General features: G+C 32.7%; 1 protein-coding gene across 1 annotated transcript in view; it reads left to right on the top strand.

The window, feature by feature from the left end:
- Positions 1–19,879, top strand: part of Galnt13 (polypeptide N-acetylgalactosaminyltransferase 13) — a 299,245-nt gene that overhangs the window by 82,978 nt on the left and 196,388 nt on the right. Inside the window, 1 exon segment of the mRNA XM_028769296.1 lies at positions 1,659–1,776. Within this exon segment, the coding sequence (XP_028625129.1) occupies positions 1,659–1,776 (118 nt within the window).

The following is a 19,879-nucleotide window of genomic DNA, read 5'->3' as shown; positions in this document are numbered from 1 at the left end:
GTACTTTGCAACTGTGTCTGAATAATGGTGTGCTTTGCTATGCAGAAGCTTTTTAGGTTCATGAGGGTCACATTTATCAGTTGTCAATCATAGTGCTTTTGATAAGGGTGGTCTCTTCTAAGTCTTTTCCTGTGGCAATAAGTTCAAGGCTATTCTCCACTTGCTATTCTAACAAGCTAAGTGTATCTGGTTCTATATTGAGGAATTTGTTCTATTTGGAGTTGAGTTTTTTTCAAGGTGAATATATATATTTGGATATTTCTACATGAAAACATCCAGTTTGACTAGCACCATTTGCTGATGATGCTGTCTTTTTTTTTGGTGTGTATTTCTAGCATCTTTATCAAAAGTCACATATCTATCAGTGTGTGGATTTATATATGGGCCTTCAATTTGATTCAATTGCTTACATTGTCAGTTTTTGCACCAAATGCTGTTTTATAAATATAGATCATCATTACTACTTCAGCTTACGAGAAATAAAAATGAGTTGGGTAGTATCCACAGCAAGGTTTTTCACCAGGATCTGGTTAGTCTTCAAATGATGGAAAGGGTAATGAAAAACCAATGTAGATGGTTTGCCACAAGCTCTTGGAATGGGGATCAGGGATTGGAATCGGAAGAGTTGAGGAAGAAGTGAAGATTTGAAGTTTAGCTGCCTGGTTCCATGGTTTCAGAGGTCTGTGGGTTCCCAGGGTGAGCCTTCAGGATTTGGGGCTTAAATAAAGTCATAAGTGAAGGGATGTTAGTTACAAAGGGATGATCCACCTGTGTGATCCAATGCAGATAGGTGCAGAGAGTGAGGAAATATTTTGACAGGTGCTATACTGCAGAGCTAGGGATGAGACTGGGAAATTGGATTTGTAAGAGAGGCAGGAGAGGGGAAGGTATGTAGATAACCTACTTGTTTCCGTGGCCATATCTGATGTTTTGCCTTTGTAGAGAAATTTTGAGAATGAAAGCCAAGTACAAATTTATTTATTGGTGGAAAATTTTAGATTCTATGTTAAAATTCTTTTAAAGTCCTGAATAGTATGTAAGATATGTGGATATGTCTGAATTTAAACAAATAATTGTCTTTAAATATATATAATGAGGAATAAACAACTGGATGTAAGGCTCCTTTACTGACTTTGTTTAAAACACTTGTAATTAACATTAGATTTTTTTCCACAAACATTGTCATAGCAGTTTATGCTTCTGTATTAAGATAGATTGCTTTTACAGAGAAAACATATTCTCAGTTTCCCGGAGTTCACATTAAGGTGGTTTGTAATTCTGTGACCAAGATCACAACTGGTACTTTTGAGACCAGGTAATCTCTTTAAGTATCATGTAAAAGGCAGAGACCTCTCTTTGCTTTGCCTTGGGAAAAGTACAAGCTGCAGATTTAACTGGGCAGTATTTCTTCCTTCAGTGTTTCTATTTTATCACCTGTAATAAAACAAAGTAATTTAATCTAATTTTGCAAGATGTGTGAAATATAAATGCAATTTAAAAAATTTAAATGCTTTCACACTTTGACATTGTGTTTCCAGCATGAACTTTTGAGGAATATTCTAATAGTTATGATGTCAAAAGTATTTGCTGTAGTATCACTAAACTTCACACATTGATTTCAAAACATATTCTTTTCTTTTTGTTTTGTTTTCAACTAGGACCCCTACTATGGCTGGTGGCCTATTTTCTATTGACAGAAACTACTTTGAAGAGATAGGAACTTACGATGCAGGAATGGATATCTGGGGTGGAGAGAATCTTGAAATGTCTTTTAGGGTAATTGCATTTTTCTTTATTTCTAAAATCTGAACATAGTGTGTGGTAGCATGTATCTATTACATACAATAACTTACTGTCAGTTTTTTAAGTGACTCAACTTAGTGTTTATTTGTTCAATATGTGTTTCTTTAAAACCTTTATTTGAGTCCTATTGCATGCAAATTTTACTGTTAAATTTGAGATTTTACATTTTCCAAATCATTTTTATTTTTAGTCAAAATATATTAAGGTTTTCACTTGTTGAATGAGAGTAGCCTCATTTTCTAATTGAAGATTTTCCCATAAATCAACCTTGTTCTTTTATGTGATGCTTGGAGTGTTTATGTGACCTGAACTGCACATGCTGCTTGAGTTTCTTCCTAAGGAACTTTAACTCTGACTGTAGTCAAAGGATTCTGATAATCCAGCTAGAGGCATGATTGTTTTTGCAGCCATAGACATGTTTGTAAGTTTTGTTTTTTGTTTTTTATTTTTTGAAAAATTCAAATTTACAAATAAAGGAAAATTCAGAACTAAGCTTAGTGAATATTTTATAGGCAAAATTGGAAATACAGGCCCCCAAATGTATTATTGATTTGGTACTAGAAAAGAGATTTCAAGTATGTTACATTCAATCATGCATATTATTTTAAAATGAATTAGTTTAATGACTAGTTATACTTAAAGAAAATTTAATACAAACACTTAAAACAGTATCATTTAAAATAAGACCAGTTAGTCTGGATACATTTATGCAAATATTTGAAAACTAGTTTTGAACCTCAAGTTGAAAGTTTGTTTTCCAGTGACAGCAAATATGTGTGATGCCTTGTAAGAAATTGTTAAAATTTGAGAGACTAAAAAGATGACTCAATGGTAAAAAGCACGTGCTGTGCTTCTACAAGAGGATTCTACTTTAATTCCCAGCACCTATATGGTACTTCACAGTCATCTATAATGTTAGCTCTAGGGAACTGTCATCCTCTTGTGACCTGTTCAGGCACCAGGAACATGTGATGCACAAATATACATGAAGATGAAATAAAATAAAAATTTTAAAAATTTTGCTCCCCAAATTTTATAAGATGGTTATTAAATTATTGAATTAAGTTAATTTTTTTCTAATGTAGAATTTAGTTTGTCTAATGTATGGGATTTTTCTAAGCAGTAGAACAACTATTTTTGTTACATTTGTCCCTAATTGAATAGATTGTCATGACTATACATAGATTTTTTTATTATTTATGTATATATGCATACTGTATCTAACTTGTCAAAAAAAGATTAGAACTATCTTCCTGCCATCAAGTCTGTGTAGTGTTTTGCAGAAACGTTGAAGCCATTTGAAGGTCTAATCGTTTTAACATAGACCAAAAGATGACAGAAATAAGAAATTTATTCTCCCCTAAATCAAAACAAGTAAAAAAAAAATATTGATAAACATAAAAGTAATTTGCTTTGATTCTTAGAGGAAATAGTCAAAATCTGTAAGGTTTTACTCCAGGAAACTCCCTGAGTATGTGCTATGCTTGTGGGAAAGAACAATTAACAAGTGCTTATCATATGTATGTGATCATATATATACATATATCATATGTATATATACATATACACACACACATACATATATATATGCTTTTAAAAGTACTCTTTTGCATATTTTTTACATATTAAGCTAGATTGTCTGGCAGTACCCTCCCTTGCTTGATCAATCACTTACCTTAGAGGTAAGTGATATGATATGGTTACCATGATATGGTTGACAATAACTACCTAACTATTAAGGACATTAAGAAGGATCAAGTGAGGAGGTCAAAGTTACACATGTATGAGAGGGCTGTGCAGATGTCAAGAAGGCAAAATGGAGGTAACTGGCAAATACAAGCTGTCATTCTCCAGAGTTCTGATTACTCTCAGAGTTGCCACTCACCTTCCTCACTGTTATGTGTCCTGCCATTACATCCTCACCCATTTTCATGTACTATAGTAGACTAAAGTGTTATTAGTAGTGAAGAGAGATGAAGCCACCACACAAATACGTTCTCCTTCCAGATTTCTGACATGGTTGCTTCATCTGTGATATTACCTTTCTTCGATTGTTCCCTTCTGTGGTAGAAAATATGTATCCCGTAACAGCAAGAATGGCTACAGAGAAATCCTAATGCCCCTGCAAAATAATAATTTCAGATCTTTCTCCTCATTAAATTGTGTGTGACACTGGTATAACACAAGTCCTAAGAATAATAATAAACATAAACAAATTAATATAATCAGCATTTATTGAGTTCAATAAATTGTGAGTATATAATACTAGTAGACATATTTGATGGGCTTGTGGTACTTACATTGTAACAAAAATGATTGATGATACACAAGATCAAGAAATTTTATTAATACATTAGTCATTAATGTTTAAGGAAATAATTTCAGAAGGGAAGAGGACAGTGAGCTGCTATTTTTTAAGAGGTGTTAAGGGGTTGGGATTTTACACACTTCATGGATTTGTAGATTTTATGGAAGGAAATTTGAAAGAAAAAAATGATAAAATGAAAATTAATTCTGAATTACTCTAATAATGTCATCAATCTTTAAATGATAATCTGATGAGCATGTCACCCAACATAAATTGCTACTAAAATTCCTTACATTTCATAAACCTCAAGACATGAAACAGTAGTCATGACACAAAGAACAATAACTCTAAAAGTCTTTATTATTTTGTGTACTTGATGAAGAACATAGGCTGCCATCAATTGAATCAGAGTTATTTGACTTGATTTTTGTAAGAAACAAAAACTGGAAAGGCCTTCCTCCAAGCCACAATAGGATAATACTTAGAAATTTGTATTGGGAGTTAATCAACCTGTGTTCAAACCATATCTATTCTACTCTCTATGAGAGTAAGTTGGAATAAGTTAGCAAATCTGCAAAGTTTTAGTTTGTTGATTTCTAGAATGGAAGAGACAGAGCAATAATTTTTATGTTGTAAAGAAGTATAAAATGAATTATGGATACAGTTTTTTAGTACACTGTTTCCCATATGAATTGTATCATAGAACTCATCTCTTAAAATATGGAAATAAAGTTTGCAGATTTAAGCAAACCACATCATTCTTGGGTATCATTTAATAATAACCTCATCCTTAAAATATGGCCATGAGAGAATTGCCTTGTGAAGCCCTTCAGTACCTGCATATCCAAGACATATATAAAGTGTCTCTCGAATTCCTCACAAAAGATGAAATAATGAACATGAAAGCAAATATGAATTAATAATAAAAGAAGAAAAATTTTAAAGAAACATGGTGAACACAAAACTTTGTTTCCTTAGGAAAATCAATAAAATATTTAAATTTATTTCTGAACTTGTGAAAAACAGAGAGATGACAAATATTACCAATAGTGAAAAAAGGGAAAGAAGATATGGTGATGGATTTTCGAGTTATATTAAAAATGTGTAGGGTTTATATGGACAGTATAGTATTATATAATACCCTAGGGCACTTGAGTAAATGGACAGTTGCCTTAAAAGCGTCAGAGCACATAGGAAATCGCCATTAGTGTCATATCTGATAAAGAATTATGTGAACCTCGGGAAATATCTTTCAGACAGGAACTCTTTAGCCATATAACACTGCTGTTGAATTCTATCAAAGGGTTCTATAGGAATGCATAAAATTTAGCACATATACTTTCAGAAAATTAAAAAAGGTGATAATATCTCCCTATTGACTTCATAAAACCAGAATTTCTCTGATAAACTAAGTCACTACAATATTTCACTACAAACCAGTGTTCCTTGTGAGCATAGATTTAAAAAATAATCTAACAAGATTTTAAGTTAATCTCTAATATGATAAATATTACATCTAAGTGGAATTAATTTATAGTGGAATTATTTCGTAGTGCAATAATGTCAAAACATCAAAGCAAAACACACTGGAAGGGGAGAAGTTTAACACTTTCATTGTAGATTATCTAAAATCTCCCATAGAATTTATAAAATGCTGTTAAAATATGCAATAGTACTTTGCAATTCCACATAGAGCCTGACTCTAGCACATTGACAAAATATATTATTGTATGAAAAATATGATATAGTGATTATCAGACAGTAGTAAGATTGCAATTTTTTCTTTTTTCTTTTTTCTTTTCTTTTGGTTCTTTGAGACAGGGTTTCTCTGTGTAGCCCTGGCTGTCCTGGAACTCACTCTGTAGACCAGGCTGGCCTCGAACTCAGAATTCGCCTGCCTCTGCCTCCCAAGTGCTGGGATTAAAGGCGTCCGCCACCTCTGCCCAGTAAGATTGCAACTTTTACCATGAGAAACAAAAGATTTAAATAAACCAACAAATGTACATTACTCGGTTGATAGCTTCCACATCATAATGACAGCTTTCTCATTTCATTCATTAAGAATAAGTAGGCTCCAGGGGACTTTGCTTCTTAGAATTTGACTAGCTCATTCTAAAACCCATATGAAAACATATGTGTTACAGAATGCTTAAAGTTACTTTGATAAGACAAAAAGTTGAAAAATAGTATGATTTCAAAATGCATTGCATAGTAATTAAGACTGTGGAATAGGCATAAAAGCAAGACAATGAAATAAACTGAAAGTCTAGAAACAAACCCACAATATATTAGCATTAATATTGTCAGCAAATATTCAAAGTTTGATGAGGACAAAAACAGGATTTTTCAATAAATGGGTTTGGAACATTCAAAACAATGTATTTCCATATCCTGAACACAATTGAATTGATTAATTAATTCAAGAGTAAGCCTATAGTTCAAAAAAGTAAAAAAAAAATTGCATTTCAGAAAAAAATAATTTGGTTATACTTATAGGATTTTTCATTTATTATTGTTATTAGCATCAATAATACATGTCTTTACAATAACTGAATGTTCACTTTAGAGAGAGGAATTACTTTCTGTGTGCCAATTTTCTTTTCTTACTGATTCCATTCTAAAGTGCAATATGTTTATTTGGTTTATATAACCAAGGAAAATGACATCTTGGTGTATGAAATTGACTTCTTTTCAAACCGAACAAGCAATGGTGTGGAAAGAATTTAGTAAATGCTGTAAACAACAGAAAAACAAAAGGCAGTGTCTCTAACAAATAGTGTGAAAGATGCTGAAGAGATTGTTTTATAATATTACAAGAAATCAAAAACTTACCCATCCAATTTTAATTTTAACAAATGAAAGTCAGTCAGAATGATGTGATAGTTGGAAATCTCTTTCAACAAATGTCCTCCTGAGGTGCTTATGCCAGAACTCACTGTCTTTTTATACACTTAATTCTTTTTCATAAGGAAAGTATATATCTGTCAATGTAGAACACTTGACTCTAATTTTTTCACTGAAAAATTTTAGGACCTAAAATATGAAGTAATTCTTTTACTTAGTTGAAATTAATGTTAGCATGCTCATATTTTGTTCATAGTTTTTATTTATATGGCTTTATGAAACACTTTTTCTTAAATATGTCAAATAAAACTGTAATATATAGTTCATATAGTTATTAATTTTGCCATCTTTTAATAAATATGGGATGATGCTCAGATTATATGTATATTTGATTCCATCATATGAAATTTACAAATAGTCAGTCAAAATAGTCAAATACTCAGTCAAAATTTACTAATTTTTTAAATCATTATAAACAAATATTAATGAACTGATCCAGCAAACAACTCCCCGATTACCTGTTGACTAGATGCTAAATCTAAAATGCTTTCTGCTCTTTATAGCTTTTTTTCTGGTTGTTGCTGAAAGAATTTTACTGGATAGCCCAATCTAGCCAAGGACTTACAATAGCTATCTTCTGACTGCTGGTATTAAAACTACCAGGTAGTAGTATCTGACCGTGTATCTTGGGTTTCTGATGTCTATCCTACCCCTTTAGATTTACCCATTATTTAAACATTTCTCTATAATCAAAGGGAGGGAAGTTAAACTTAAATCACAGAGTAAAACCCTAGAGACTTTAACTTCTATAACTTTTAATGACATTGAATAAATATAGTATAAGAAATTTAGTTGTTTTAATAGTACTCTGATCATTTTGTGTTTTATGTTGATGTGTGTGTATCATTTATCTACTTTTGTTTAGATTGTTTGGTTGGTCGGTTTTCAAAGAGAAAGTGAAATAGTATGGGGTTTGGTGAATGAGTGGACCTGGAAGGGGTAAGAGGGTATGAAAAAATTTTAATAATATTTTATTTTGAGTTATGATGTTATAATTATATGATTCTCTCTATGTCCATGGACAAAACAGAGGCAATGGACAAATATATATGATACTAATAAAACTTTATTAGAATGTTATTAACAAGCCCTCCTTGATTATATTGCTTCTAAATTTAAAATAGATTAAAGTTTCAGAACTTGGCAGAGTAAATGTGTTAAATGAAACCAGAAAATGTAAAAGAATTCTTTTATGTATTCTTTAATTCAGTCTATAACTTGCATAAATTTTATGTAAGGAAAGAACATGCAGCATTTTTCTTTCAAGTATAGATTCTCTCACTTATGGAATCACTTATTTTCTGGTTTTTGTCATGACATCAACTTCTTTTTTCCAATTAATAATAATCAATTGCATATATGTATCACATTTTCATCATTTGTTCATCAGTTGAAGGATCTTATAAATACCATTAGTATTCATTAGAATTAGTATTCTTATGAATAGCAATGGTATTATGAATTAGGTCTTATAAATAGATTATCAACAAATATAACAAAGCAAGTATCTGTAGAGTAGGATATTGAGTCCATTGAGCATATACTGAAGAAGGGCATAGCAGTATCATGCGGTTGATCTATTTTAGTTTGTTGTTTTTGTTGATGTAGTTGTTGATGATGGTGATGATAATGTTTGATTTTGGTCTGTTTTGTTTTTTTCTCTCTCTTATTTTGAGATCTGTCCACCCTGAATTCAGGAGTGGCTACAGCATGTTTCCAATCTGACCAGTACTTTCTTTCATATTTGTCTTGGAAGCATTTGTGACTTGCTTCCATAACCTAAAATATTCTCTCTAGAGTTATAGACAAAATCTGGAAAATGTTTAACTTGAATTTCCTTTAATTGCTGAAGATTTTGAAGAGTAAGATATTTCTTATTCATATTTCTTTCTTATTTTGAGCATTCTCTGTATTGTTGTATAGCTTATTTATTAACTGAACTATTTTCTTTACTCTTCTTTTTGAGGCCTTTGTATATCCTTGACAGCAATCCTTTATCAAAAGGTGGTAAATTTTAGAACTAACATGAATCCAATGGTATTTGGCATGAGATTCAAGATGGCTCCTTACTCTTAAACTCTAAACATCCTTCCAATAATTTGAATAGGAAAAAGAGCATCAATCTGTTGTTCCAAATGCCTATCTAAATCCTCTTGTATATTCAATAAATTAGTAACATTTTTTTGCTAAATGATTAATGAAAGTAGCTGTCTTGACTTCTTGTGTCAAAACAACTGCAGAAGCACTGGTGTTAAGAATTAATGCAATTAAAGCTTTTATTCCAGCAATAATCAAGCTCACTAGCCTCTTGCTTCTGCATAAAGCCTGACTTACTTCTTCCAGTACTTGCAAGCTTTTTTCAGAAGACCAAGGTTCTATGATACTAGGGAAACTTATGATACCAATGGAACTTACATTAAATACTGTAGAAGAAATTAAAGTAGTTTTAACTTGACAATTAAAACAGCCTTAACACATGTACTAACACATGTTTGAAAACCCGAGGTAGTTATTATAATTAGGAAAAAGTTTAAAGACACTTGCAGTCTATTTGACATAATTCTAACACATCTCTGGATGTTTTAAGTTTGGATAGTGAGCTTATAAATTTAAAGAATGCTGTTCTGCTGAGTGTTGATGCAGCAGATACTGCTGATAAACTTACCATGGCCTGAGGTCAGTATTTCTAATTTTTTCAACCTTCAAGGATGGCATATATAGTTTGATGATGCTAGCCCTTTTTGTCCCGAGAATATTTTTGCCCATCATGTTAAAGCTTGTCTTTAACAACATAAACTCATAGGCAGCCAAAGTACATGGCTTGAAAGTGAAAATGAACCCCCAGACAGAGTTATTAAATTAACAGGCTGGCAAGCCAAGGAAGGGTAAGATTCTGCACAGACCCTTACCAACCTATGACAGAACTGTATTGCTTTTGATAATGTAAATTTCTCAATGGGTAAGGAAGGCATTCTTGGCAGAATGACCTAAGAATAGGCTTAGTCTTGTTATGAAATAAAAAGGGGGAGAGGTGGAGAGCTTTTGTGGTTGCTTGGCAAGATTCTGACATGGGCCAAGGAGAAGGAAGTTGGCTTCAGGCAGGAAACTGACATGCTAGAACAAAGAAGTAATTTCAGGCAGGAATCTAAATCTTAGGCTAGAACAAAGACGAAACTGCAGACAGGAATCTAAATGTTAGGGTAGAACAAGGAAGTAGGCTTCAGACATGAAAATGAATTTAGACTACGACAGGGAAGTTAGCTCAGATATTTTGTTCATCCTGATAAGCCTCACAGAATTTTGTTTATTGCCTTGCTTGTTATTTGACTATTTGTGTTTATTGTCTTGCTTGTTTCTTGACTACTTGCATCTATTTTATTGCTAGTTCCTCAATCTAGAACTGACCTTAATACTTGTATGTAACTAAATGGTATAAAAACAAAAATGACTAGGGGGGATGGGATAGGAGGTTTCTAGGAAGGGGAAATGGGGAAAGGGAATGGCATATGAAAGGTAAATAAATAAAATATCAAATAAAAACAAAAGCAAAACAAAAAACCCACAAAAAAACAACAAAACAAAACACAAACAAACAAAAAAAACTAAAAAAAAAATAAGGTGGTAATAACAACATATATCTGTGTTTGGGTCTTCTATCTCATTCTTCTTATACCTGTGTCCATTTCTTTGCCACCATCATCCTTTTTCTGTCACTAGAAGCTTCGTGGAAGAGCTTGAAATCTGCTATGGTAGACCTTCCATTACTCATAGTTTTGCTTATGATCACTGTTGGCCACCTATAGTCTTTTATGATTCAATTAACTTGAGAATGTGGTTGTTTTTTCTTTCTATAGAAAATGATAATGAGATTATGATTGAGAGTCCATTGAACCTGTCAATTGCTTTTGGTATCCTGGTGATTTTCTCAACCACAACTCTGCCAATCCTTCACATAAGAAGTCTTTTCATTTTGTAATTAATGTCTTCTTCAATTTGTTTCATCATAAATTTAAATCACAGCCAAAGTCTCTAAATCAACAATGACCAACAATTGGGTTTCTAGCATTTATATCCTCTGAAAATTTCCAAGCATTCCAAAAGTAACATAGTGACAGAAATTATCTGCTGCTGGTAAAACCACTGTTTTGATGGGGTGCAAGGCAAATCATAAACAGGTATTACAGACAGTCTGAACCTACCCCACATCCTGACAAATGGGATTCAAAAAGAGCACATTTTTATAATATTTCTGTATTTTTAAAGAAATCAAAATTCCAGAATTCACACTACAATGTTGAAAGGAGTTGTGAAGTTGACAGCCCAGCTGTATTACTGAATTTAATGGGGTTGCTACAGGTTTTTGCATTTTGAATGGTATTAGCTGTGGGTGTGTCATATATAATTTTTATTAAATTGAGGTATGACTGCTCCAAATCTAATTTTTCTGGATTATTATTATGAAAGTATGGTGTATATTTTCAATGCCCTGTTCTGCATCTACTGAGGGGAACCTGTAAATTTTTGCATTTATTTCCATTTATATCACTGTTTTGTTTTTTAAATGTAAAAATATCACTACATTTGTGGGATAAAGTCAACTCTATCATGGTGGATAATATTTTTCACATATTTTTGTATCCTGTTTGCTATGATTAGTGAGAATTTTTGCATGTATGTTTATCAGGGATGTTTACTGCAATTTTCATGTGTTTTTACCTGGCTTATAAATTAAAGTGATATTGGCTTCACAAATTTCTTATTCTGAATTCTTCTATTTCTCCTATTTGAATAAACTACAAAATATTTCTATAAAACTTCTTTGGAAGTTTGTTATAATTGTCCAGTTACTTCTCCAGGGCTTGGTTTGTTTTTTAGTCTAAAAGCTTTTTTATTAATCTTTCAATAGCCTTAGTTTGTATAAACTATTAATGTCTTCATTTTAAACTGTTCATTGACACAGTGGAATATTGCAATTACTTCCTTATACTGAATTGGAATTTAATTGTGTCTTTAAGTCCTGTAGTAATCTGTTTATGATACTGAGTGCACCAGGGTTTATTTTGCATATAGTTAGAATTGTGGTATCTTCTTTATTAATTGTTTCTTTGACTAGAATGAAGTGTGCTTCTTCATCTCTTCTGATTGATTTAATTTCAGTAGTTTAGATGAATCTAGAAATGTCCATTCCTTTAATAGTTTCAAGTTGAATGATGTATAGGAGATACAGACACACACACACATAAATTGTCTTACATTATTTTGAATCTCCTTTGGAATCTGATGTAATGTTTCACTGTTCATATCTGATTCTGTTAATTTTGATTACCTCTTATTTTCTGTTGGCTAATTGGGCCAAGGGTCTGTTAATCATTTTTTGTCTTTTCAGAAAGGCTGTTTTTAGATTCCTTGATCCTTTATAAGGATAGAGCTTTCAAGTAGATAATTTGCATAAAATTGTAGGTTGAAAAATCTGTTGTATTATCTTTCCACAAAATTTTGTATAGCCTCTCATCAAATATACTTAATCAAATAAAATAGAGTTGAGCAGGCCCAGTTTTGGGCCAAAAAAAGATGAACTCTATGGTACTTTGTGTAATTTTTGTTTCTTTTCATTTTGTTTTGACATTATTTGTTTTACTGGTCTTTTGTAAGTATTGATTTTTTTTGTGTGTGTGTTTTCTTGAGATTGTTTGGCCCTTGTTTGGTAAGAAGTTTGAAAGAGAGTGAAAAAGGGAGGGAGAAGGAGAAAGAGAGACAGAGACAGAGAGAGAAAGAGAGATGGGGAAGGAGAGAAAACATATTAAATTGTGCAGGTTTGGAAATGAGATGGATTAGAGAGAAGTTGAGAGAGGTGAAGACGTTATTGAAATATAATGTATGAAAAGTGTTTTAATATAAATATAGGGTAAGAAAAATGAAATATTATCCTGCTGATTTATAGTTAATATATCCTGAAATATTCTTTTATGAAATCAATGTTTAGTTTTATATATAAATATAACTAATGAACTTAGAACTATTTATCTTAGATACTGGGCTTTGATTTTTTTCATAAAAACTGAAAAATTTAAGAAAATACTACATAAAATGGCTTAATATTTTTATCAACATATATATGTATATATATATAATTTTGTTGTTGAGATACTTGCCATTAAATTAAAATGCTATTTACAAATCATTTAAAATAATGTATTTACTCTTTATATAAAAAAATCTTCATATGTTCTGAACATGTATATGCGATATCTCCTGAAGCTTATGCTACTGGGAAGTGACAGATAGACAATAAATAAGTAAATTCTAAATGATCAGACTTTTATTTTTAGATAAAAAGATGTGTCTAGTAAAATATTAAAGTTATATAAGGGTCATAACAAGCATGATGATGTGTGATGAAAAATTTTATTATTTAGAGTATCCTAGATACCTTTAAGAGGATACACCAACATGATATAAAGAAATCAGTTGTGCAAGTTTTTGCAAAGGGATATTTAAGATAAAGGATACACTGTATGTAAAAACGTTTTGGGGAGCCATGAAATTAGCTAGGTCTGTCCTTGCTAAATGTACAGGATCTGAAAGACTTGAAAGTGTTGAAAGTATAACTCATTGTCTCAGAAAATAACTTGAACTTGCTTATTTGCTACTTATGAAGTATTGTTCTAGGTAAAAGTATTGTTCAAAAGTATTGTTCTTAGGCCAAATAGTCAAGATCATGTTCTAAGAATTTATATTGTTTTGAAGACCTCTTATATAAATTGTTATAACATAATGTAGCAAACATATGCCCAACTATCCACACTTTATCTATAGTTAGCATAGAGTGTACCTAAACTTTCAAAGTCTCCATGAATGCTTTTACAATATATGGTTTCTCGATTTCAACTGGTGTGGGATTTTTAGGGAAAACACCATAAAATAGTACACCTCTATGTCCCTTTACATCGTACATTGTGCGTACACAAGAGCAAGATTGCTGCAGTTTCATAAAGCCAGGATTCAATGTATAAATTATAAAATTTAATTCTTACATAGATCTCTCGGTAGGTAAATGTGCTTGTCATGCAATTCTGGTAACCTAAGTTTAATTTTCACAACATACTGTTAGAAGGAAAACAAGGACCCTCAAAGTTGCCTTAGGCTGAAATAGTTCAATAGGATCGTAGGTAACATGAGAAATAACAATCTGAGTTTGGATCCTCACATACAAAGCCTTATATGGTCTTATGGCCTGCAGCATCTGCACTGGGGATCAAAGCTAGGAAGTTCACTTGGAATATATTTAACTAAAAAGTGGTGTCTGAAGTTCAGGGGAAAACCTTGTTTCAGCAAGTCAGTTGGAAATCAATAGAGGATGGTGCCAGACATCTTTGTTGTCCTCCATTGAACACACTTGCACATGTACACACATGCATGAACACACACACGCCAGAGAGATAGGGAAGAGAGAGAGAAAGGGAGCGAGAGACAGACAGAGACCCAGACACGGAGAGATAGAGACAGACAAAGAGGTAGACACAGAGACAGAAATTTAATGTCTGACATATTGTTTCACCTCTAAGAAATTAAATGAATGAGATATCACAAAAGAATTGCATGTGTGGTTCTTGGAGCTAGCATTTCATTGACAGACTTAGTAAGTAAAATATCCATTAAAATCTCAAGAAATTGAGCATAATAATTTTAAGTATGTGATCCCACAATGACTTCTAGGACCAAGTTCCAACAATGCTGCTTTCCTAAACAGTTGACTAGGAGACTTATTGCTAGCCAGAATTAATGCATTCAAAGTCAATCCCATGTACTTGTTATTAAAGAGCCAAATTTAAATCTCTATGGTAACAGCTGCAATAAATGTGCAATATCTTAAGCTATGATTATACTGTCACCCTTAGCGATGTCTATCTTAAGTGCTTGACTACCAATCATTTCACTGTTGTTCTAGTCAACCAGAAATGTAGTTAAAAAAGGAAACTTAGTATGAAATTCGTTTAAAAAAGCCTCTGTTATTGTGCAATAACAGATCCTAGATATGGGAAAGGGCTCTGAGGTATAAGATAATACTAAGGGAAGGCTTTGATATAACTTCACAAATGAGTTTTAAGTACTAATGAAACAGTAATTAAGGATCACTGAAAACTGATTGTAGATTTTAGCAGATTTTTAATTATCTTTTAAAATTATCAATTTCACATTATTCATCACATATGAAAATCTGACTGGAAGGATGAAAAGTACTAAGAATGTTTTCATTAATTTTCAAACCAACCACTAATTTGCACTACAAATATGCTAAAATGGATTGGAAATTTCCTTGTGAAATTATTAACCCAATTTAGTGCCAATAAGGTGATCCTTAGTATTAAATCTTTTTCCATGATGTCTCACTCCATTATAATTTTTTTTACATTTCCATTTATATCACCATTTTATAGCTAATCAACATTCAATCCTTGTTTTATACCATCTCTTTACTTTAATCAAAGAATTAAATTTTGTTTTATGTTTTTGCGTTCTATATTTTAACAGATCAAACCACTGTGTGGTCTATTTCTTAAATGGTCATCTAAAATTCAAGAGGTTTTTGAGAAATCATCCAAATGTTTGAAAGTATTTAAATGAGACAGTTTCATTTAGAATCTATCTAGAAAATGCACCTCACAAATCCTTTGATAGCATGTTTCAGTTTAGTAATTACCCCTACTGAAAGTAACTATTCATTGGTCATCTCTGTAAACTCTGCAGAAAGAGCCCAGGAACTCAAAACATTGTCATCACATTTGGTGACGAAAATAGAAACTCTAGACTCTTTTAAGGTCAGGTAAAGTTAAAGATATACTCGATGAAGTTAGAGATTGTGTTACAGAGTTTAGGCAAAGTATAGGCAAGATGACAGATTTGACTATTAGCTTTGCAGATTTCTAATTAAATAAGTATCTGAACAGGGATAGGTTTGCTAAGAGAAAAAAATAGGAAAAGAAACAGAGCAGGGCATGTCCTTAAGTTACACCTACATCTGCGGGTGGGAGAAGGAAGGGAAAGTGAAGGCAAAGGCAAACCTGTCACAGAAGAACTAATATAATGTCACAAAAACTTAGAAAGTTATGGCGATTGTCAACAGTGTCAACTGCTGCAGGGAGGCAAGAAAGTAAGAATAATGAAAGCTCATAAAAGACTTCATGAGCACTTCTAGATGATGGATTCAGGATTCAGAAAAATAAGATAAGGTAATTGGATTTTGAAGATATGTAGAGGAAGAAAAACTTTTAAAATACATTTACCAGAAAACAGGAAAGAAACTGCAGAATAACCTAAGGGGTAAATATAATCAAAATAATTATTTTATATTTTCTATACTTTTAGCCTAAGGAAATAAAAGAAAATATAGACGGATACCAAGTATTTAAATACACAGTGATATGAAAATAAAATGGATAGTTGATTAAATAACTGCTTATAGTGTTGGAGGATTACTAAGGAGGTGATAAAGTAATGTGTGTTATACATTTCGTTGGCAAAAAGCTGCATATTCATTATTTGACTACATCCTTAGCAGAACACTGTAAGTCCCTATAATTGTATTATATAGCTGAGCATTTGGGACATCATAGAAAAAGCTGTGTGGTTAGCAATCAGTAATTCTGAATATCAAAAGCTCCTCTTTTGGGTCCAAGTCTAGATCTCATGTCTAAATTCTGTAAGCTTGGGGTAGTTTTTAACTTTAGGGAAGAGTATAGAATGTCTTCCTGAAGGAGGTGATAGGAAACTAAATCTGCTTGAGATATTCTTTTTTGTAAATGAGTCCAAGGTCTAGTCAAGCCTTCATTAGCTAAAGAAATGTGAAAGAGAAGACTGAACTGAATATGGGACCCAGTAAGAAACAAAAGGGTTTTTTTTACTATCCTTGGCTTCTTTAGAAAATATTTAACAGGAAGTAACCTTAAATGTCTAAAGATAGTTATTTTGTAAGTATAGAGAAAGAGGAGAGGGAATTATACTTGTTATATTTTAAGCATCATGTTGAGAGAAATCAATATTATTTCCAGTGACTACATGAGCAGAATAACATGTTAAATGGTGTTTCATGTATCTATGAATACAGACATACACACACACACACACACACACAGAGAGAGAGAGACAGAGACAGAGACAGAGACAGAGAGAGACAGAGAGACAGAGAGAGAAAGAGAGAGAGAGAGAGAGAGAGAGAGAGAGAGAGAGAGAGAGATCACATTGAAACCAGGTCATTGTGTATGTTAGAACAGTGCGTTGCCACTGAGCTACATTCTCGGTCTTCTCTTGATTGCTTATGAACGAGTTTCTAGTCTGCAATGTGATTGAGATTGGCTGCTACTAATTTATTTTACTAATCAAACCCTGTGACCAGTATCATATCACAGTAGTGTTTGTGGACATTATAATGCGACCTGGAGATGATACGAATGTGGTTATTTTATTTGTTTCATACATGTATTAATCCACAAAAGTACCCTGTAAGATGATTGTTGAAAGAACCATAGATTTTCACTGATAGAATTATTTGTACTGTCTTCCACACCTGAAAAAATACTTATTTGAAATAAAACTCAAAAAATTTTCACTTGTTTCTAACAAGCTACAGCCGATAACAGTAAGGAGTTGTGAATCTTGTCCAAGAACAAAGTTAGCCTGGCGTGAATGATATCCCCTTTGTAAGCATCTTCCATGAAGGCATAACATTCTGCTCTTCTGCTATCAAATGCAAATAGAGAAGTAGACTTTTATACGCCCACATCTACCATTCACAATTCAACTGGCCTATGGGCTACTTGAAAACAGAGCCATATGCTATTATTCCTTCTGTACATTCATAGATCAGCAGGGTGCTTGCCACAAAGTCAATGGCCAATGTGTATTTGCAGAACAGATGCCAGCCAAATTCTTATAGAAAATGCTGGAGAGGAAAGACAGGTCACTCCCAGCCCCCAAGTCCATCATCATGCAGACAAATCACTTGACCCCTTTACAAGTGGTACATGAGACCACTTTACATATTACACAGGAAGACTACTTATATGTTACACTAGAGAATTCACTTCCAATTAACGAGACAACTAAATTTTGGTGAGGATTTACTGTGGAGTATCTCAGGAAACAGAAGGGCAACTATTTTCTGGGATACCAGGTTTTTCTCCTAATTCTTTGCATATATTTCTGGCATGTGTAGAAGAGTAAGAGTTGCCACACACTGCAGATGCGTACCCAGGTCGTCTACTGATATTCCGAGGGGGATGTTTTGGCATGAATTCTAGGGCAGTCTCATGCAGCTGTCATGAATTTCTCTGTGGAAAGAAGTAGCAGATGTTACTGATTTCTGACAATTTCACCTGAATTTCATTTAACAAATCATAGGCTTTTCATTCCTGTATTTGTTCTTGTCTACAGATGATAAATTGAGATTTATTTAAAAAAATTAGTTGTAAAACAGGGAATTATATAGTCTAATATTTTGGTAACTTTCTTTAATCTTCTCCTTAAATATACTGCTAAAGTTCTCCAAATTTCTAAGATCTTTTCATGCTTTAAGATTTTTGATTATGAAAAATGATAAAGAATGAGATATTTTCCTATATAATTCATTATTTTCTTTTTCTGAAGTTATCTCCCTAGTGACACCTACACCATATCATGGAAATAATAATTACTTTTTAAACACAGTAATCTAGTCACTATTTTTTTTTATTAGGGTCACCTTATGTTCTGGGATTTTCAATATCCCAGAGAGTACTTTGTATTCTTCATTCCCAACTTGCTCTATTCGTACGATTAATTTAAGCAGAGGATGTAAGATTTGCCGCAACACAGTCATGGTCATAGGTTGCCATGTAGATCTAAAAGAGACAAGTAGATTTTTTAAAAATATCAGCAACCCTAATAAGATGCAGATAAATAACTCCATAAATTGCAGTTATGTAATGCTGTGAATTTTAAGGTCAGAAAACTGCAGAGTCAGACATTTTTTGAAAGGTGAAAGTATCAATAGTATAATGATAAAATGTTGGCATATGCATACCATGAGAATGTTCACTGGGAATATGAATTGTAGAGGGTGGGAATTTTTGTTTAAGAGTATAAAACAAAATTAAGGACTTCATCCGGGCCACCACTAACTTATCATGCATATTGGACACCCTGACTTAAACACACCTGATTTAGTTTTAAACTTGTAGTTTTCCTCAATCTATGCTCAGTAAAAGAACACTCGTGTTTTCTCTTTTTCTAAGTTATATTTTCCCCTTTCTTCCCTAAGTTTTCCTCCAGTCACATCCAACAGTAAGGATAATGGTAAAGCAAACAGAGCAACTAAGGTTAATTTGTACAATAATTTCTGTCCTTATTCACCCTTTCCCTCAACTCCTCCCAGGCCCACACTCTTTTCCCTAGCATACACTCTTCTGAGCTGTTCTATCCCTCTCCTGTGCCCCAATGAATCAGATAAAGTGTGTACTGCCCTTAAATTAATGGTTGTGTGGCCTTCCACTGGAGCTTTTTAGACCTACTAGTAGCAACATTTTCAAGAAATTGACTCTCCATTCCCAGCAGCTATCAGTTGCCAGTATCACCAGACTTTGGGTGGGATTTCATGTCTAGCTCCTCTCTCTTGGCTAGGGTTTGTCTGCCTTAAGCTTGTATGGGAAACCTAATTTAGACCCAATTTATGTTCTTTAGAAAGTGAGTAGATATAAAAAGGACAACTCTACTGCCTTTAAGAAGCTTATTGCTATGTTAAGTTGGGTAATCTTAAGATGCAAATTTATAGGCTATATTAGTACTTCTTCTTCTTCTTCTTCTTCTTCTTCTTCTTCTTCTTCTTCTTCT

This window comes from Grammomys surdaster, unplaced genomic scaffold, assembly GCF_004785775.1.
Source record: "Grammomys surdaster isolate TR1022 unplaced genomic scaffold, NIH_TR_1.0 191, whole genome shotgun sequence".
Classification (NCBI taxonomy): Eukaryota; Metazoa; Chordata; class Mammalia; order Rodentia; family Muridae; genus Grammomys; species Grammomys surdaster.
The sequence above is the reverse complement of the archived record's forward strand: the minus strand, read 5'-3'. Positions and strand labels throughout refer to the sequence as shown.